Source organism: Mugil cephalus, chromosome 1 (assembly GCF_022458985.1).
Source record: "Mugil cephalus isolate CIBA_MC_2020 chromosome 1, CIBA_Mcephalus_1.1, whole genome shotgun sequence".
NCBI classification, from domain to species: domain Eukaryota; kingdom Metazoa; phylum Chordata; class Actinopteri; order Mugiliformes; family Mugilidae; genus Mugil; species Mugil cephalus.
The window spans coordinates 51,029,097-51,050,505 of NC_061770.1; the positions used below are offsets into that span (position 1 = coordinate 51,029,097).

The 21,409-nt window shown below is 42.4% G+C and overlaps 1 protein-coding gene across 2 annotated transcripts in view; it reads right to left on the reverse strand.

Annotated features, from left to right (window-relative positions):
- Window positions 1–3,302: 3,302 nt before the first annotated feature.
- shroom4 (shroom family member 4) overlaps window positions 3,303–21,409 on the reverse strand; it is a 63,573-nt gene continuing 45,466 nt past the window's right edge. For both annotated transcript variants that reach the window (XM_047567924.1, XM_047567933.1), the window contains 8 exons: window positions 14,140–16,936; window positions 11,795–11,856; window positions 8,985–10,367; window positions 7,633–7,762; window positions 7,447–7,548; window positions 7,097–7,267; window positions 6,723–6,865; window positions 3,303–6,573 (listed from right to left, as the gene is read on the reverse strand). In XM_047567924.1, the coding sequence (XP_047423880.1) occupies window positions 6,417–6,573; window positions 6,723–6,865; window positions 7,097–7,267; window positions 7,447–7,548; window positions 7,633–7,762; window positions 8,985–10,367; window positions 11,795–11,856; window positions 14,140–16,936 (4,945 nt within the window). In that variant the 3' untranslated portion in view covers window positions 3,303–6,416. The remainder of the gene's footprint in view (window positions 6,574–6,722; window positions 6,866–7,096; window positions 7,268–7,446; window positions 7,549–7,632; window positions 7,763–8,984; window positions 10,368–11,794; window positions 11,857–14,139; window positions 16,937–21,409) is intronic.

Genomic DNA, 21,409 nt, shown 5'->3' on the forward strand with positions numbered 1-21,409 from the left:
TGGTTAAAATGATCTACTTCCGGTTAGCTCATGAACGCAGCAATTAGAGCAACGCACCAAATCATTACGTGTGGCGATTATATAATTATGGGCATATATGTAATTATTACAAACTTCGTTAGGTTATTGTGTCTATATAAGCGCTTTAAGTCATTTTTCTTTTTATAAATCAGCAAATTGTATCGTTTTAATCTGAAGCCGTAAGCACTTCTCTTCCGGTTTAGCTGCTTTTTTTTCAGCCGCCTTTACTGAGGCATCTGGTGCACAGGAAAATTGGTCGAGCAAAGAGCTTTCGCTTCTCCATCTGGGTCAGTGGAGCAGTTCGACTTATCATTTATCTATATTTCTTTCTAAAACCCGCGTTATTAATAATTATTAATTAATAAAAATAAACTACAGTAGTTTGCACATGAATTAGAATGTTGTTATACATAACACCGTGCCTTATTCAGTAACTCATTATATTTGTGTTTTAAATCACTTAAAAGTGTATATTGTAAAGATTATGTTCTTTATTTATTTATTTTACATAACACTGAGGATAAATAACCCAAGCTTCCCAGAGAATGGTTTAAGACTACTTGTGTGCTGCTTATAAATTACTTTTATAATTTGCTCATCCACCAAATATGCTTTGGTTTGCTTATTGATGATTTATGACTCTTTATGATTGTAGTAATCTGATTACTCTTGCTTTATACCCCTTTGTGGTTGTTTTGTGTCTGTTTGTGGTCGATTTTTGTGTTTGTTTGTTTGTTTGTGGTTGTTTTACACCGGTTGAGGTTGTTCCCTTTCCCTTTCTGTGGTTATTTGCTTTCTCTTTGAGACTGTTTCATTCCCACTTTTGTTTGTATTATACTACTTTCGGATTGTTTTATACTCATTTGTGGTTGTTTTGCGTCTTTATATAGTTTATATGGTAGTTATTTTGTTGTTGGTTTATTCCACTTCCTGGCTGCTGTGGTTTTGTGTCACTTTCCGTTTTTTTTTCTTTAAAAAAAAAAAAAAAAAAAAAATCTGTGTCACTGCGTGTTTGTTTTATGCATCCCTTTGCTTATTTTATACCCCCTTCTCCCGAAGATCTACTTTTTGAAAAGAAAAATATTTATTAAAATAATTTACATGTCCTCATATTTTGCCATGAGAGTGGGTTGCCAATAGAAAAGAAAAGAATAAAATTAAAAAAAAAAACTCCTTCAAAATCAACATTTTACATTTCTCAGACCCTAACTCTGAAACTGATTTCGTACTGCGGACAAACGTAGCTATTTCACATTTTGATATGAGACTTCGTTGCTTGCAACATGTAATGGAGTCAAATGGTCAACGGGCGACACCTTGTGGCCACTCATATGAATGAGCAGGGCCTTTACGAGGAAAATTGAAATATAGTGAATAAAGTTTCCAGCTGGTATCATGGCCTCCTGCTTTATGTCAGGGAGCTTTGGTTAGCTGCCTGACTTCCTGATGTCTTGTTTCTCTCTGCATACCTCCATCACTCAGCTCCTTGCAGTCCAACATAAACACCTCTGCCTCCCACAGTGTTTCTTGCTCAAGCAGATCTGTTTCTCTTCACTCCCTCTCCTTGTTTTATGTAAACTTCCTTCATTTGGGGTCTTTGTTGTTGTTGCTGTTGTTTAAAAGACATAACAGTTATGTAAACCTTTCTCTCTGTCTCATTTAATCCAGAGGACTATGTCCTCATTTGCTTCCTCAAAAATGCAGCTTCTGCACTTTTACAGCTGCTTTCTTGATTATTTCCACAGACCATCCACCGGATCCTCCACCACCGCCCTCTGCTCCTAAAACAATGTTCTCGCTGTTCAGTGTTACAGGTTGAAGCTCAAAAGCCGACATATATCATCTAAACTAACATAATATTGCAGGCTCTTCAATGCCTGAGAGAAAGACGTTAAATTATGCCTCTTAGTATTTGTTTCAGATCTCAGTGTAATTACGTTCTGTCTCTGTGTATTGTATTATTTTGTGTATTGTCATTGGTAATTTGTGTTTGTTTTGGGTCTGTAATTTTCTTTTTACATTTTATGTTTTATACCTTTTTGTGTTTTTTTTTTTTTTTATGTTTAGTGTATGGTTAGTGTCTGTCCCCTTGTAGACGTGTTGTCTGTTTGTCTTTGTTCTTTACATGTTTGTGGCTGTTGTGTGAATCTTTGGGGTTGTTTTATACCTGTATATTTTTATGCTTGTTTTATGATTGTGGTTGTTTCTAGTAGTTTTATGACTCTTTGTGTTTTCTTGTGAATATTTGTGGTAGTTTTATGACTCTGTGGTTGTTTGGTGAATAGTTGTAGCTGTTTTATGAATATTTGTGGTAGTTTTATGACTCTTTGTGGTCATTTTATGCCAGTTTTGTGTCTCTGTGGTTAGTTTGTATTTGTTTGTGTATGTCTTATGTCCCTTTGTGGTTGTTTTGTGTCTCCTTGTGGTGATTTTTTATTATTATTATTTTTTTTTACATCTTGCAAATGAGTTTTTGACTCTGATTAGTTTGTTTCTGTATATGTGTCTTCTCAGAATATATCTGTGGTTATTTTATACTTATGTTGTTATTTTTTGTCAGTTTGTAATCAATATGTGTCTGTTGTGTTTATTTTATTCTTATGTATTGTTGTTTTGTGTGTCTTCAACCAAAACTATGCTTTACTTTAAAGCCCTATTATTTGAAAGGTGTCAAGACTATCTTATGGAATCAGCAAGCTGTTTGGTTGTTCCAACTTCCTGCTGGGACTGGGTGCAGATTTGAGTCAGTCTAAATGTTTTACAGCACCACACCTGATTTTTACAACTTTATATTTAGAAGGCAGGGCTGAATTTCCATCAGACATTTTAATTTAATGTGCTTCATTGAGGCACGCTATTTGTAATGATTTTAAAGTGGTTTAATCTTAAAGTCTGCTCTCCTAAAATCAAACAACGCCTGTGGACCACTGCTGTTTTATGTTGTTGGTTTTTAATCTCTGGTCTCTTCCTGTTCAGCCTTTGTGCAAAGAATGAGCTCTGAGCTTTCAAGAACCCACCTGGACTGAACATCAGTATTAGTGACAGGCCCCGACTTCGCTTAAATGCGTCTCTTCAGTAAAACTCTCCAGCTCCAGCAGAGCTGCTGAATGACTCTAAGCACTGCGCCCGCCATCCGTCAACCTCCATTTACCACCCGCCATATTTACTTAACCACACTGAAACCACAGCTTCCTCCAGGAGGGAACACATTTCAAACGCTCGAGTGGCACAAAGAGACCGTTCACCAACGAGGATATAAATCACAACAGGAGACACAAAGCTAGTTTAAAATACTATTATTATTATTTATGGTACTTTTGTTCTCACACAAGTATTTTTGCAGTTACAAAAAAAAGGCTTTTGGTAATGTATTCACAAAAAAAGGGTTTGTAATGAATCAAAATAAACAAACAGAAGAAATACACTCTCAAATGTCCAACAGGTATCTTCTTTTCATCTCTTGTCAGATCAGTACACTTCCAGTCAGTTTAGAAAATATGTGGTATAGTACAAGAATACACTGAGTATGTACAAAAGAAAAAAAAGTATTTTAGTATTAAAACAGCAGAAGTTGAAAGTGAGTCAATCTCTAACATAATGAACCTTAACCTGTTTGTAACCAGACTGAGTTTATTTCATCAGCCGATAACCAGTGAAACTGATAAAGCACAAATCTGACACAAATACACATTTGTCTCCTCGCTATCTTCACCTGACGTTTGTTTTGTTTGGATAAAGCCCTGGAGAATCTGGCAAGATCGCAAGATGTTAATCATTCCGAGTTTAAAGGAGAGCTGTAAAGGTTGACAATTAACTAGAACAACAGGAATCCGTCCGTCTGCTTATTGTTGACGTTCTTGTTTAGTCAACTTAAACTATAACTCAAGGTTTTGAAATGTTGGGCTCACCATTCTCCACCATTCATGTTATAGCTAAAGCCAGCAGCCTGTTAGCATAGCTTAGCACAAACACAGGAAACAGAGAAAAAAATGTATGATTTTTAAATTTTTTTTTATATGTGGTTTATAGTAAAAACAATCTAGCTAGGACTCTATGAATAGTTAGCCTTCCACCATCTATGTAGTAAATAGCTAGTTTGTACAGTCTGCTTTCAAAACTTCTTTAGTGTTATATGCTCCATTAGCATGTGCAGATAGCAGTGCAATGTTCATTTCAGAATACTGTATTTAAAACAGCTTTGTGAATTGTTTTCCTCTTTTCAATCCTCATGCTAACCTAAGCTAAACTACTTTAAAACAAGCTAGCTAAAACAACTATCCCGTCATGTTTTTCTACACTTAAACTCCATTAGCACTAGCAGTTAGCAATATGGTGGCATTTCAGCACGGCATTTTCATAATATTTTTTACAGAAACAAAAATAACCAACTGATGGTGTGTAGTGCAAAAGCTAACCATTTGGACACATATCCAAGCTGACAGTATTTGCTTCTGTGTTGTTTGAACCATTGTATTTTTTTATTTAACAACTATAATATGAGCTTTGTTGACAGGATATTTTCCTTTTCTTGGAGAGTGAACCTAGCTGTTTCCCCTCGTTTCCAGTCTCTGTGCTATGCCAAGATAAGCTAACAGGCTGCGACCTGCAGGCCAAGTGAAAAAGAAACATTGTGAAAGTGTCACTTAAACAAACATATTGACTGTCAACATGTGCAGTAAACGTTGACTTTTCCAGGTCTTCTCACTCATCTTTTACATCCAATTCCAGTCGTTTCAAATATCAAAACCACTATGTACATTATAAACACAGCATCTTCTGTACATAATGATCATTTCATGGCAAGGCAGTGGAGTGTCAAACCCCACATTACAGTAATAGGAATACAAAGTGATATTAAAGTAGATAATGCAGTAGTTAATAAGGCTGCAAAGGCTGCATATCTCGCAATATTGGCCTTAGTGTATAACAGGAGCACCAAAATAAAACTAAAACACAAATTCTCCTTTGATTCTCTGAACCAGGAGATTTAAATACATAAGAAAACAAAAAACACACAGCGAGCAGCGTCTCAGTGACACATCCGTCAAGCGATAATGTCTTTGGCAACGTAGTGTGGTAGTAGAAGAAAGTGTTGAGCGTTACAGTAGATGTTTCAGGCACAAAATGTTTAGCTAAAGGATCTATTTTAAACTCGACCAATGACTAGTAGATGGCCTTAATGTGAAGCTTTAGCCAGGAAGCCAAGCCAAAGTCCACCTTGGTCTGGAGTGGCTCCGTTGAGAGCTGATGATGCTCCTGCAAAGATCTGCCGGGTCAGTCACATCATTTGGGTGGTCTTTATGCAACAAAATGGCAGTGATTGGTTATAGGACTGTCCAGAATAGTGCGCTGACATATTGTGATAAGAACTGGTCACTGACCAATAAAGTCTCTGTTAATAATGTGCTTGTAGCGAGTGAGCTACATAGGCTCGACTTTCTCCTTCTTCTTCTTCTTTTTCCAGCCTTTGGCCTCTTTTGGTCTCCATTACTAAAAGTCTGTTCTAGCCCGTCTGCCTAAAACCTTTAAGGGAGTTGGTTTGTTTACGAACCTCACATGTTGGGATGGTAAATATGAAGCTACAGGAAAACTTCAGCTGAAACAGTCAGGTTCTCAACTGCTAATTTGTTTAGCAGTGATTTTTAGAAGTGCTGTTCGGTAAAGAGACACCTTTATGCTAAGTTATGCCAACAGGCCACAGTGGAATATTTGGTCCTCAAACTAATTTCAAGACGGGTAATATGTCTTTGAACACCTTTGACACCATCAACCATAACATTAAGATGGGAGAAATGATTATCTCACCTAGCATATATCAGGCAGCTAGGAGGCAGTGTGATGCTTTGGGTAGACCATGTACAACCCTTCACAGTAATGTTGTTCCATGCTGACAGTGGCCTCTTTCAGCAGCAAAATGCTCCCTGCCACAAATCAGCAATGGTTCAGGAATGGTTTAAGAAACTCAACAGCGAGTTCAAGGCGTTGACATGGCCTCCAAATTCTCTAGATCTAGCAGATCTCAATCCAATTGAACATCTGTTGGGGACGTTCTGGACAAACAAGTGTGGTCCATGGAGGTACCACCTTGGTCCCACTTTGGAAACCTGCAGGACTTAAAGGATCTGCTGCTAATGTCTTGGTATCAAATACCCCAGCACACCTTCAGAGGTCTAGAGGAGTCCACGCCTTGACGGGTTAGGGTTGTTTTGCCGGTAAAATGGTGACATACAAATTATTAGGTAGTTGGTCAAAATGTTATGGATGGTGGGTGTCTGTAAACTGCATGTTTATGCCTGGTTTAAAACAGATATCCACTCAGCTGAAGTCATCTACTTTCCTTCCAGGTTTTGGATAGACTGCATTCTTCTTTGTCTTCTTCTTCAACTTTTTAGTCTTCAATAATGTCCGTATCCCATCGACATTCCCATTCCTATTCCCAGGCCCAGCCCCAGACTCTCCCTCAGCCCCCTCAGCTGCTCCTCTCCCAGCCGGATCTTGTCCTCCAACTGTCTCTGCTCCACCAGTAAAGCGGCCTTCATCTTCACAAAGTGGCTGCAGAGGGAAAAAACAAACCATATGGTTCATCCTGAATGCTTAGTGTGTAAACCACAGATACATTTAGCATGTGTTGTGTGACATTTAATGTTCCTTTCTTGTGCTTTCAATTCGCCCCTATGATGAGCAGTGGTGCTGCATGGTACCTGTAGTCTCGGTGGTGCTCTGGAGAGAGGCAGCGGGCCAGCACCCGGCTGACGGCCTGCTCTCTGCGGTCTACGTGGTCCTTCAGGTCCTGAGCCTCCGACAGCTGCCTCAAGAGCTGACGCTTCTTCTCCAGCAGGGGGAGCTGCAGGGCAGAGAAATGAGAGGACATTTGTTGTTTTCCTGATTAAAGTGCATCCTTCATTTCACCACCTTTTACTTGTTCTCTCTCTTTCTTTCAGTTCAATTCAATCTATGTAGCGTCAATAACAATACAAACTGTGCGAAGACGTTTTAGCTTTATAAAAACCTTTATGTATTTCAGGAAGACATTTTTAAGTGCCCCATCCATTTGCTTGTTCTTTGTCCCCCTCACCCTCTCATGGTGCTCAGTCTCAGGGTCCAGCGTGTCCAGCGTGGTCTCCACCCTGAGCAGCCTCCCTCTCAGAGACAGCAGCAGGCTGACCACTTTGTCCAGATCACCGATGAACATGAGGAACTTGTCCACTTCGTTGGGTTTGCACACAGACACCACCATGCTCTCCACCTGAGGGTTTGATCTGATAGTTATTTCGTGCATAAGAGGGTAAAATGATGCATTATATTATTATTATCGTTACATTGGATCATATCGATCTAATTTTTGTTTCATTTTATTTTTTTGATAAATCAAAAGGAGTCAGTGCGACTGTTGGTACAGAAATAAAATTAAACGTTCGTCTCTACCTCCTCTCCCAGCTGTACGTTGGCTCTGATGTCATCCTGCAGCCCCCTCTGAGCTTCCCGAAGGACCCCCAGCTTCTTGCGGAGGCTCTCCATCAGCTGTTTCTGCACAGCACAGGATTAAATGTCACTGCCGTGCCGCTAGCCTCAAAAACCACCTCCAAAAACAGTAGCGTACGGTAGCGTTACCTTGTAGGTTAGCTCGTCGTCCTCGTCCCTCTCTCTGTTGTCTGTGAAGTCCTTCATCTGTGACAGCAGCTGAGCCTTCGCCGCTGATGTGCTGTAGTAGGACGAACAGCTGGAGCTCGCACCGGACCGCCTGAGAGGGGAGGGAACCCCCGGGAGCACAGTGAATGTAGAAATAAGCACACATAAGAAGACATGGAGGAAATCATTATCTTCTCTTCTACTGAGAGTTGGACAAAGGAAAATATGATATTTACAAATAGTTAAATAGTTCATTCAAAGTTCATTTTGTTTGACATGTCCAACTGTTTTCAACTCAAGTACTTCAGCCTTTATTCTTGAACTCTAATGGTGCGTTCACACCGTGTGCGTCAAGAGCTTCTATTTCAGCGGTGCCAACAACACTGTAACTGTTCAGGCATTATCAACAAGGGTCTAGAACAGGCTTTGAATATAAATATATTATGCGCAAGTGAAGCAAACACTTCAGATTAGATGTTAAAAAAATATTGTGTGTATTTTAGCATTTTAGATTGGCCCAAGTCTCATTCAACATAGAGAAGGTAGAGCTTATGGCCTATACTGCACCCTGTCACCAGGGGGAGCTCTACTTGCTTAAGCTTCACTTTAGAGGAGCAGTCTTGACGCCCACTTTATTTTGCAGTCTCTATTTTACAGACACATCAAAAAAACCAAGGTTGACTGCGTCGTCACCTAGTTGCAGTTTAACGCACCACAAAGACTACAGCACACATCCAGCTGTTCATACCAGCTATGTATTCATCAATGGAAAGAGGAAACAGGAAGAGATACTATTTACTGGGAGGCTAAGAAGCTAAGAAGAGCTGCAGACCTTATAGAGTTGACCTTTCCTGAATGCATATGACCTACACTATTCGTTCCAGGTGAAGGAAACTAGGGCCACAGATGCACACTCATGTCCTGACACTGTTTGACCTTTTAGATGCCTTTTAGATGACACCTCTGCACCAGGTAAAAAAAAAACAAACGTTTCAAGATCTTACACAAAATGTAGATTTTTCTGGTTTCAGGTGTGCTATACTGTACAGTAGTATAGTGACTGGCAACATTAGAATAAGGAAGAAAAGTAGTTTCTACATTTAAAAGGTAAAGCTGTCTGATTTCTTTTTCTCCTGTTGCCATGAGAGCTGAGTCTGTAAAAATAAACCCTCTGCAAAGTGAACATGGACAGAATAAAGACGACTGGCTGCACTGAGGTGATCTGGGGAGGTTGTGGGAAAGAGGGAATGAGCTTAGTGACACTTGTTGTACAAATCAAATCATGTGTGTAATTAATTCACACCACATTCCTTGGCTCAGCCTTCCTCTGTTACCTGTCCAAGCTGTCGGTGCTGTGCTCCGTGGTTTGGTAGGCTCCTCTCCAGCTCTCCGTGCCCGACTCTCCCTCGCTGCTCTGGGGAAAGAGCTCCTCCAGGCTCAGCCTTTCTCTGCTGCCCTCTCCTGCCTCCAGCTCCTCCTCCAGTGAGCAGCTCTCTGTCCTCGCCCTGCCCGGCGGTGAGTCCTCAGGGTCGGGCATCGTGTCGATGTCCGTCTCCAGCACTGTGACAGGTAGGGCAAAGCAGGGCAGCTCGCTGGTGATGGGCATGTCCTCTGCTGGGAGCTCTTCATCCTGGAAATCGTCGATGTCCGTCTCTACGGGGATGTCCAGCTCAGCCTCCAGGCTGTGTGCAGGGCTCGGGCTGAGGGTCGTCTCTGATTCCGTTCCTGGTTCGGGCATCTTCTGTGGCTCTTCTGTCTGGAAGCCCTTGATGATCTGCTGCTGCTGCTGGTACTTGATTTGGCTGTAGTAGGGATCAGAAGGTGAAACCACACCAGCGGATCCATTTTCTAAGACAGGGGGAGGTGCTGCGTCGCTATGAACTCTGGGAGATGGGCCTCTGTCCCACCCAGCTCCAGGTCTCACGCGACTCACATTAGTCTCTGCTGGTGGAGGTGGAGGTCGAGATGACACCACTATTTCTCTCAGGCTTCCCTCCTCTTCTCGCTGGGGTGGAGCCACCGGTCTGAAACCCCTCCTGGATAACATGGGACTGGGTGGAGCGACAGCGAAGGGCCGGTCCTGAAACTGGGTCTGATTCTGAGCGGACGGGCCGTGGTCGGATGCGAGTCCCTGGGTTTGAGTTTGGTTGCAGCAACATCGCGGGCAACCCTCCGCCACTTCCTGCCTCTCTGGAGGAAGACTGTAAGACCTCTGCCTGGACGTTTCAGGAGGAGGGACGTAGGAGGAAGAGTGAGCCGAGTAGTGTCCATCTGCAGTGCTGAGGGACGGAGAGACTGACTGGGGAGCAATAGAAGAAGAGGAGAACAGGGCGTGGTGAGATGCACGTCGGCGGTGGAACTGCTCCCACTTTGGTGGGGGCGGTCTCGGTGGAGGCAGCGCCTTCTTCCTGTTTTGCCTGGCAGTGCTCGCTGCATCTCCACCTCTGACGCCTCCTGCTACTTCCTCCACCTCACTCAGAGTCTGGCTGGTCGCCGCGGAGATTGACGGCGACCAGCGGTGGCTGCTGTCAAAGCGGAGATCGTTTTCGGACATGGCTCGTCCTCGGAGCGAAAGAGGGGCTGGTGGAGGAGCGTAGGAGTACCCGTTGTGGTCCACGCTGCTGCTGTCGGCCTGTCTGTTCCATCGACTCTGGTGGAGGTGGTACTGACTGGAGCTCTCTGGTGGTCTGGACTCCCGCCTCCAGCTTGTGTAGTCTCTGTGAAGTGCAAATAGATATTCATTTGCAGAATCACAACAGTTTGATGTTAAACTAACCAGATGAAGTCACTGAGCAAAGCTGTAGTTTGCCTAGAAGTAGTTAGAAGTAGGTAGAAGCAGCTTATATCACCTCTATCTTGTTTTGGATATACGAATAAAAAAATAGCTAATGGTAATTTAAGTTGTTATTTAGCTATTTATGCTACGCTAACCAGTTTTGCGGTCCTCGCTTAACCAGCTTAGCATAAATAACACTACATATGCTAAGCACCTTAGATGGTTTATCGAAAACTACTAAGCTAAATAGCGTAGAAAGCAAACTAACATTGACTATAAATAGCTAAGCTGCTAACTGCTTAGCATTAATAAACAAGTTAGCAGGGAAGAAATTATCATTGGTTACCAAAAGCTAGTAAAATCTGTAGATATATATATATATACATATATACAACGACATAACATAAATAGCTAACCAGCTCAGCTAACCAGTTTAGGAAAGAGCAGTAAGCCGCTGCTAGCGCTGGAAGCTAACCAGATTCTTAGCATAGTTATGGTCAGCAGGGAGGATCGGCTATAGCATAAATATTTGCAAAACAAATGTTAGAGATTTTATGGGGATTTATAAGCCATAATAATTTCTTGGCAAACAGCATCTTTGCAACTACGCAGGTCGTAAACGCAAACCTGCGCAATCTACCCCACCTTTCTGTTTAATTTAATTTGATAATTAGTGAGTTTGCAAAGAATAAAGCTAAGATAATTATTTGTCACTGAATCTGGTCTTAACGCTAAGATACGCTAACCATCCTTTCTATTAGTTCTGTGTATGGCACGTGTGATTGATTAAACTTCACATCTAACTCTTGCAAAGAAAGCAAATTAGTTTATTTCACAAATAAAGTCGGATTCTTCTATTTAGTATTCATTACTAAATAAGAGATGTTCAAAGTTACAGCTAAAGTAAACTGAGATTAGGGTTTTCTTGATTTTGCAAATTACAAAGAAGAAATGCAGAGTGAAACTGGTTAAATTATAGTAAATGTTTCTGTATTTGTGTTCCAGACTAACTGAACCTTTTCCGTCTCGGGTCAAACATGAGTAGAGGTACTTTTTTTGCAAACCACCCATGTCCTCAAAGACCCCCTACACGCCAACGTACACCATCCGACCACATGTCGTTACAGTCACATTTTAAGCATGGATGATTGCGCCGCACACTTAGAGCTCATTATAGTCAAATCACAGCCGGACACGACTGAGTGATTTCCGCCCATCACTGCACAATGGTTCAACCCAACACACCGTCTCCAGAGACAATGAGACAGACGGAGGGTGAAATGTCAGAAAGTCACAAATATGGAGATTATTTATATAAATGCATGTTGTGTTGCGTTATGGTGTGGGTTGCCAAAGGAAGTGGCTCACCTCTCGGTCAGACTGTACTTCCTGTTGAGCTTGGTCGTTTCCTGTTGCCGGGCGGGACGCGTCTGTGAAGATTTAAAGGCAGTTATTACACCAAAGGAATGAAGGAAGACTTCAATCTGCTGTGTCGGTCAGCACACCTCCCTGCTCAAAGGAAGTGTTACTCCACCCTGCATTACACCTCAGCGGTGATAAGGTTAACTGACGCAGGGGTGTATTCCAATAGATATAGAGCATTTTAATGTTGTAAATGTTTATTTTGCACTTTCTATTTATTTATTTATTTTTTACTTCTATGCGAAAGATAAAGCCTTATTTACAGGACTACATATGTAACTCATTACTGGATAAACCCATTGCACTCTCATGATTGCTGGGAGTTACACACAGTAGAGAGGAGAGGGATACGTTGCTTAAACACACCGCTGGGGTCACCACACACAAACATTCATGTGCCGAGATATTTTCTGACCGTCTGCGATGCAAATCTGAACACCCACATGGTATTTTTGTTGGAACAGTTGGAAGCCAATTTTACATATTTGGCCGTCGACTGCTGTCAACAGAGCAAAAAATCAATTAAATGGTAACAACTGATAACTCTGTAATAATAAGCTCTATTTCACAAGTACCTTAAGACATTTTTATCCATTGTCTTTATGGGATGTGAAGGAACATTAGGGTCATTTTGATAGGCCAAAAGCCAGTCCATTCTTTGGCAATCAGCAGAGAAGTCCCTGCCCAGTCAATAAGTAGCAAATGAAACTTTTTGACACGTTTTGCCATATTCAAACAATTCAAAGAATAACTTTACAGACATCCAACAAAAACAAAGAATATTAATGCCGTTTTGGGAGATTTGCACTATTACGATTTATAGCTGACATATTTCTACACAGTTCGCTAAGGGTCATCTCATATCATACTACCGCTTATCTTCAGGAGAGTTTGTGGAGCCTGTTTCAGCGGTCATCATTTGTATCGATTGACAGCCCTAATGAAAACATTAATCAGGCACTTCCACGTCTAGGTTCAACTCTAACATGTATGTGTTACCAAACAAGAATACCAAACTTGTCAAGAACACTGCTAAGGGTTAGGCTTAGGGAAATGGCAAATTATACCAAGGTGTAGCTTTCATGTACATCTAATGGGCTGGGATGTAAAATTAATATGTCATCTATTGCCAAAAACAATTCCCAAAATACAGCTGAGCTTCCCAAATGAAAGCGCACTGAGTGACAGACCACAAATAATAATTACATTTCTGTATTATCACATTGCTACTCAGTCCAAAACACACACACATACTGGAATATGACAGCCCACACCTTACTGAATGAAGCCTGGGTCCAAATTTAATTTGAAATGTTTACTCTTTGATAGAAGTGAGTTCACGTGTCTGTTCACATCTTGACATGTTGTTGTTTGCCACGTTTGCCTTTCATTTGTGTTGTAGAACCATGCATCCAGCACATTTGTTACCATTAAGAATATAAGACGTTGTCAGCAGTAGATTTCAGCGCATTGGGGTTCTGACTGTGGCATCAAATCAAGAGCTTTTGATTTGAAAAAGATCCCATCGCAGAGGAGGCTTCCCAGAGGCCTCAGCACTGCAAAACCACACGGAAACAACAGACACTGCTTGAACTGAAGATACATTTAGTCCAAAACAAATGTCAGCTTGAATTGCTCAGTGTACCGATAAGGGCACTAATGCATTTAAGTTCATAAAAGCTACAAAAGTTCAGCTGAGGGGCTAAACCCCCTGCCAAGAGTCTCGAACCAATTTGTGGTAAAGATGTAACCCGACGCTGCCATTACTGCTGACACAAGTGTGCGCCATTGTTGCCCAATCTCTCTCAGTTCCATGAACTATTTAAATGATTCGCTGACATTTCAATGAGGACTTCAGACTTTGACCACATGCAGGATGTTAGGTTCAACTTCAAACCAACCGTTTAACCACACAGAGACTTGGACCAAATGTCCACTTAGCTCCAACATCCAAGAGTGACTACTCAATCCCTTTCTGGTGCTGGTTGAAAGACTAAAGATAGTTGTCAATCTCCAGTGGTCATCTCAGTTCAGTCCAAAACCACAGTCTGTTTTCAGGCAGCTGCAAAGTTTATCTTTCACTTTGAAAGGCGTTCTATCTGCTCTTTAACTAGCAAGCCTGCTACTGGAAATCAGTACTGAGGCCAGACTGTAATCCTCGACTATCCAGTAGAGTCAAACATGTGCTTTCTAAAACCTTCTAAAGCTGATAAAACTGACAGTGGGCATGGAAGACCTCAACCATTCAATGTGTCTTTGTTATTATGAAAGCAAGCTGGCAGCACTCTTACCTCAGTAGGAGTGTAGCTCCTTGCTGTGTGTCCCTGCTTCTCCAGTGGCTGTGAAGGGGTGTTGACTGGGTAAAATGCTGATCGTAAGACTTGATTCTGGGTTTGGTTGTGGGAGAACCCCTGAGGCTTGGGCTGGAAGTTGTAGAAGTTATCCTTGTGTTGGAAGTCTTGATTTCTTTCTCTAATACCAGAACTGCCATAAAACTCCTGATGTGAGGTGAGCTGAGAATCTTCTTCCCTTTCCTGTTCTCTTTCTCTCTCAAGCTCTTTCTCTCTTTCTTTTTTGAATCGTTCCTTCTCTCTGACCCTCTCCATCTCTTTTTCTCTTTCCAACACAAGCTCTCTTTCCCACTGTTTCACCCTCTCCTCTCGTTCCCTCTCCCGTTGAATCTCCCTCTGCCTTGCATGCTCCATTTCTAGTTCCCTGTCTTGTCGTTCCTTCTCCTGCTGCATCTCCCTTTCGCGTAACCTCTCTTCCCGCTGTTGTTCCCTCGCCTTCTCCTCCCTTTCTCTAGCGTGTTCCCTCTCTTTCTGCCTCTCCCTGATTGTACTCATGGACTGTCTCCTGGCCTCCATAGTGTTTGGAGGCAGGACACCTTCCTGCTGAAGTCCCCCTTGGTAGGAATATCTCCTTTGGGGTGGTTGCTTACTGTGCTCTACCCCCTGGTGCTCCGGTTGGTTGGAGTTTTTTTTCTGCCTGTAACTTGACAGTGTTGGGACATTCGACCCAGACATCCCCTTGCTTGTCTCCTCAAAAAACTTCATTCTATCTGCAAATGGAAGGAGATCCGATTCCTCTGTTCGAGAAGAGGAACGAGTGTAGGTAGACGTGGATGAGGAGGTGAAGGTGCAAACCCCATGACGTGACCCTGTGACCCCTAACACCCTTTCACCCATGACTCCAGTCCGTCTGTCTCGATCAGGTTCTGGTTGGAGTTTATGCTCAGGGGTCCAGCGCCAACGGCGGGCCTTTCCAGCAGGAGCTGGTTCCTCTACAACTCTAATACCAACACCAAAACTGGGAATGCCTGGATCTAGGATCTGGACAGATCTGGACAGGTTGTTGTTCTGTGGGTAGGTTGTGGAGTGGGTGTGCAAAATAACATGGTTTGTTTCACTGGAGGGCTTTGATGACTTGACAAGTGCCAACGTCTTGGGATCGTGAAGAACAGACTTTTCCTGGGCGGGCAGGTCTGGGTCAGCCCCCTCCTCACAGACATCTGGACCCTCCTCCTGAACAGTTTCTCCACTACAGAGCAACCCTCCTGGGCCATGACTGCGCTGAAGTTGTGCCTTTTTCCTCTGGATCTCATTGCGGAGGTTGGTAGCAAATCGCTCGTTTCGACGACGGTTCCTTCGATGGTTCCTGGACGAATTTGACTTCTTCATACATGCCTCTCCTGCTACATCCACCACCTTTTCCCCTCCCTTCTCCACCACCCTTTGCTCCTCCAGTAGGGTATCCATGCTGGCAGCAGCACTCAGAGGCTCAAAATCATTCTCTAGAATCTGATCAGTACCCAATCTTTCCAGATTTGTGGGTTCCCCTGGTACGCTCACAGAGCGACCCCAAGGTATGTGATGAGGATTTTGTAGGGAGGACCTGTCATTTACACCAATGCCTTCCTGCCTCTCACTTGAGTCTCCATCATCACCATCCAAGAACACAGACCCTGGGGTCGAGCATCGGCTGTCTTCCCATTTATTTGATTGGGTATGACATGACTCCTGGTCGTCCCTTGTGGGCTGAAGTGATGAAGGGGACCACTGGCTGATACAGGGGGACAATGAGGGATTAGAAGGCTCGAATGGTGTCCCATCACTGCTGCACTGTAATAACTCAAGTTGTCCAGCACTGTGGCGGTGTAGCTCCATAGAGGGTGGCATACTCTGAGACTGCCCTTGTACCTCCATGGATTCTGCTGGTAAGGAGCCAGGACTAGAGGAGGTGGACAGGACTTGGGAGGACGTTACTGGGTCAGGGAGATGATCTGAGGCAGTCTCCAATTTGCACTCCTTATTAGCACTAGTGTCACGCCTGATTTGTATAACGTTATTCGTCTGTCCTTTGATATAATGTGACTCCTCGTTTAAATTTTGGTCACTTCCTGGTTCAGAGAAGCCATTATGAATTCCTGATACAACGTTCAATGAGGACTTGTTTTCCTCATAATAACAAGATACACTTGAATTTTCAATAGGAGCAGAAGCACACCGTTTACTGGTGGGATTTGGACGACTGTGGGTTGCTCTGAAACTGTCCTTCCTGGTTGGAGGCTGTGGAGGGTTCCTCTTTCTTTCCTCTCCTCTTTCTCCATTTCTTAAACTCTCAAAATCACCTGATCTGTGCTCCTGCTCATAACAGCAGGACGAGGGCCTCTCTTTCACCTCAACTGTCCTTGGTCTTGGCCTGGTCAGCGATCTGGATTTGTGCACAATCTCCTGTACTTCATCTGGGACATGAGCAGATGAACTCCCCAGGGTTGAGGTTACACCATCTGGGAAGCTTTGACAAGTTGGCCCTAGGCTCTGAAGCAGGTTATCCATGGAGCAGGCTTCCCCCTGCCTCAGCGGCACCGTTGCGTAGTCGGATGTGTTTGAACTGGCCGAAAATGAGCTGTAGGCAGAGTCCCTCTTGTTGTTGAAGAGGGTGGGGTCGACGGGTGAATTATGGGAGTCCGAGTATGGCTGTGTGCTGGGTGTCGGCGTGTCCAAGCTCTCCATGGAACCCAGGGAACTGCTTCTGTCAGTGGAGGAGTAAGGTCTGGACAACTGACCCCACTGCATGGACAAGTCACTGCAGGGAGAGAGACATAAGATGTAAGTGTTGGGTATTTCAAAAATGGGAACAGTTGTAATAATGTGGAAGACAGTGTTCAGATCCATCATGGTGGAACAAATGCTTTAATTATTTAATTAACTTTATTATTAATAAATAATATTTCTCTGACATGCAACATTTGAACTGTAGAGCTGGGCAATCTGTTTTCTATCAGTGCTGATCTGAAGATCCACGGCAGCCCCATGTGTTTTTAAAGCCCCTCAGAGGAAGCCTCTTTAGGCAGAGAGGGATTTCCTCCTCATCAACTCCTGCTGCCTGGAGTTGAAATCTTTAAATCACCCCTTGATTCCTATTATCCTCCTTCGTCTTCCCCTTTCATTCCTTTGTTCCGCTTTTTGGATTCTCGCCATGCCACCTCCTTTACATTAAATATAGATTCATTAGGAAATCATGAACCCTTTTCTTAACATACTTATTAATAAATCTAGATTGATTTCAATGGTCAGTTAGACACAAGGTTTACATAAGAGCCTGCTTGCAATGCAAAATCACAAATGTGCCCTTCCCAACTATACAACAAACAACACCCTCAGGAAATATTGCTATCAAAAGAAAAAGATATTCACCTTTTACCCATGTTAAAATATCCTGCTCAATTGTTCTGTCTACTTGTACTTCAGGCATGTCTTAGGTTAAAAAATGGCCCCAAATCCATGCAAATAGAAAGAACAAAAGATCCCTAACAATATCAACTTCTCAGAGAAAACCACATAAGTCAGAATGGCAGCAGAACTTTGGGTAATACATTCTGACACATATTGGCTATCAATATTAACTCCAGTGGGAGACAAAGATCTTGGTGCTTGGTTCAAATCCAACCTTGTAAAGGCACCAACAAAAATCTTCAGACATTTTTATTGTGGTATTTATTTTTTCCTATAAAGACAAGTGAGCAGTCACTCACCCTTTGTATTTCTTTGGTGTCTTATTCAAACAATGGGGATGGTTGCCAAGGAGACTGAAGAGGGGTTACAGGACAGAGATGTTTCTAAAAAGGCTTTGATCTGAAAACTGTGCCGGGAAGCCAGCGGCAGACTATCTCCAGGCTGTTTCTGTGGTATTTATGGCTTATAGTTCATAAAATAATCAAAGAACTGGTGGGCTTTTGTTTCAGTTGTAAAATCTATAACATTTTATTGTCATGTAGCCCAGTGTTTAGGTGGTTTCTTGGATCCTAACATTACGTAGATAAAATAAAAGAGCATTCACAGACTTAAACCTTGACTGAGTTATGAAATCCAACATTGTGAATATCAAGTGGGCTTTGTTTCTGTCGGTTCAATCAAGACCAAGAACCCTAGACCACAGAGGTACATATCAGGTTCAGCGCATCTTAACAGTTTTGACAGTTTGATTAATTTCTTATTTATAAGTTCAACTGAGGTAATGAAATTACCACAAATTCCTTAATGCACAAGAAAACCCAGGGAAGAAAGTAGTATTCAAAGATGTAAGTGGGGCACTGGGTGTACAATAAAGCTCACAGAAGGTGGCAGGGAGGAGGACAAAGAGCACAACAGCACGTTTTTTAACCTCAGGGTGTCAGATCAGGTCATTCTAGACACCTACAGAAATGAATAAAGACCAGGGAGTGTTAGGAAAAACACTAGACCAGACATCACTGGTTTAACAACAATGGAAGACAATGCTCTCGAATAGTGAGGAAATAAAGCTTCATTATCAGCATGAGAAAAGAGGGCTTGAAGGAAATGAGCGATGAATGAGAAAGCAGAGGCTCCCGTATAGATTTGACCTGAGTGGCAAGAGAGAGGAAGACAGGAAATAAGTTGGAAGCTGGATGGGAAATGACAAGTCACTCCCGCCCAATCAGATGACGATATGGAGGATATGGTGGAATATGTGAGCGTGAGAGTTGACACGGATACGCAGCCTCACCTGATGTGTCCACTTGAGCCAACTGTAATCAATTAACAGTAAGCAACCGTCAAAAGTAGTTATTTTGTCCTTAACCTCCTTCACATTTTGTCTTTTGAGTGCAAAAAGACACATGCATGCAGACTGTACAAAATGTCCTTCGCACAAACACAGTTTATTGAATGTCTTCCTCTCTTTGTCCACATGTTCTGGGAGTCACATGCCATTGTCCAGAGTTATGCCGGGAGCTGCCTCCTCCTCAGATGGTGTGTGTGTGTGTGTGTGTGTGTGTGTGTGTGTGTGTGTGTGTGTGTGTGTGTGTGTGTGTGTGTGTGTGTGTTTGTGTGTGAGAGATGAGATCAGGCAGCAGAAACTGTGGGAATAAGCGACCCACACGACTGCTATCTAACTCACGTGGGACTATTAAATCTAATAGTGGCACATTATATCACCGATTCTTATCAAAAAGGAGAACAGAACAAATCGCTTAAGCACAACGGCAGGGCGGACAAACAAAGACACAAGGCTATTTTAACAGTGAGTCAATATACAAACGGTGGAAACTTCCTCTTTGCAGTTTAGTGAGATCATACTGTAAGACTCATGCAAGTACAGTACTTCTTTTTATACAACATGACTGGGCAAGTGAATCAATAGTCCCTGTGATGATTAATGGAATAATCAAAAGCCAACAATAAATATTTTCAATTGATAGTATTCTTTTTTTCCCCAATCAGATACAGCATAAAAAAGTATTTGAACATTTTCTGCTGGACTAGAGGATACAAAAAATTTACGGAAAACATCCTTAAAATAGACAAAGAGAAGCAAACCAAACAAATGAAACCGAGATATTATACTTGTGCATTTATTTACTCAAGAAAACCTCCTGTTTTTCTTTGAGTTATAATTCCAAACTATATATTTTTACTCTAAATCATAAAATAAACTCATTAAAATTCTATTTAGAAGCTTTAGGAAACAATCTACAGACCAAACAACTGCTAGAATAATTATGTAAGTCACAACAGCTGGAGCCATTAGCATATGAAGAGATTGCAATGTTTTGTTTTGTTTTTTGGGACAAGAGTATTTCACAGTTAAACTGACTAATAAAATACATCAAATAGATTAATCCTCTGAAAGATTAAAAACACCACCTAAACACAAGTTGGATTCATTTTTGTTTCTACTTCCAGCTTCACTGTCAACAATGGCAGCTGAAACTTTGCCAAAATTACCCCCAAGACGTGACTTTGTGCTCCATTTTTAACTGATCTGAAACGATCAATTAGAAATTTGTGGAGATGGAGCAGGGTTAGGGTTAGGGTTAGGGTTAGTTCCTCAAGCAGCCAGAAAAACTAAAGTTTAAACACGCTACTAACAAGTGGACCAATCCCAGCTCTCTGACAGCGTGGCATGTAGTTGCATTTCTAGGGAGGTTCACGTCAGCTACACCACTAGGGTCTGTGCAGGGACTACGCTGTTGCCGTAGCTTCGGCGCCAATTTAACACACAAGTCTAAAGGTAGAAACACCTTTGGCAAGTAATGTGAGCAGGGTACCAAGATGAACTCATTTCAACTTTGATGCAACGACTAATGGAAGCACCAAAGTTCCCCAAATGTTTACCAGAAGGGAACATCATCCACAACTTTGGTTCCTACCACCAACTTGGAGCTTCACCTGAACCCAGATGGAGCCACAGCATTGTTGACTGTATTTTTTTCTGGCGTCAAGAAGAGTTCCGTCCATCTATGTCTCAAAGGGATTGGACCTGTCCCTTCTGACATGAGACCTGACTTGAGCTTGACACAATCCCAAGTAGACAGGACTTGGATTTTACTGGGCTTGGACTTGTTCAAGATGATCTCTGAATGTGTCTCCTGGTGAAAGCAAGAACACCTAGCACTATATTTTAGGTTCTGCATGTTTAACCCTGACACCTTTGGGGAGGGAAATATACAAGAGGTTTAGCTAGGCAATAAGAGCCTGGAACATCCTCTAGTGATCAACTATGACATAGAAATTGATGGACTCACCAACAACAACCAACATCCGAAAATACATTACATTTAGATTACATTTATGTAGGTCTTCATTAACATGTCAGTTGGAAAAGTAGGCTACGACAAGACTTTCAGAGAGAACAAACGCCTTGATTTGAGCCGCTAATAATACAGTGACCCCTGTAAATCAGTGAATAGCTCAGACAATCGATGACTGAATCATTTAGTGTGAATGAGTTCACCGATGCAGCTGCAAACATCCACCTGGCCCCCACAGACAAAGACCAGGTCACTTGAGGGACTTGATTGGTTATCAGTTTGGAATGCTCAAATAGAAGCAAAAAATAGACCAATAGACTTCCTGCGTGGGCAGTGTTGACATTAAAATGCAGTGATGTCACCTGTTTCCTGGCGATTGTTGGCTTTTTGTGGGCGCAGCAAGAATCACAGTGTGGTAAAAAATCCCCAGTCAATGTCCTCTGGAGTCATGGGATCACAGAGTATGGCTCAAAAATACAGTATGACTCATTCACTGTCGGGTTAGA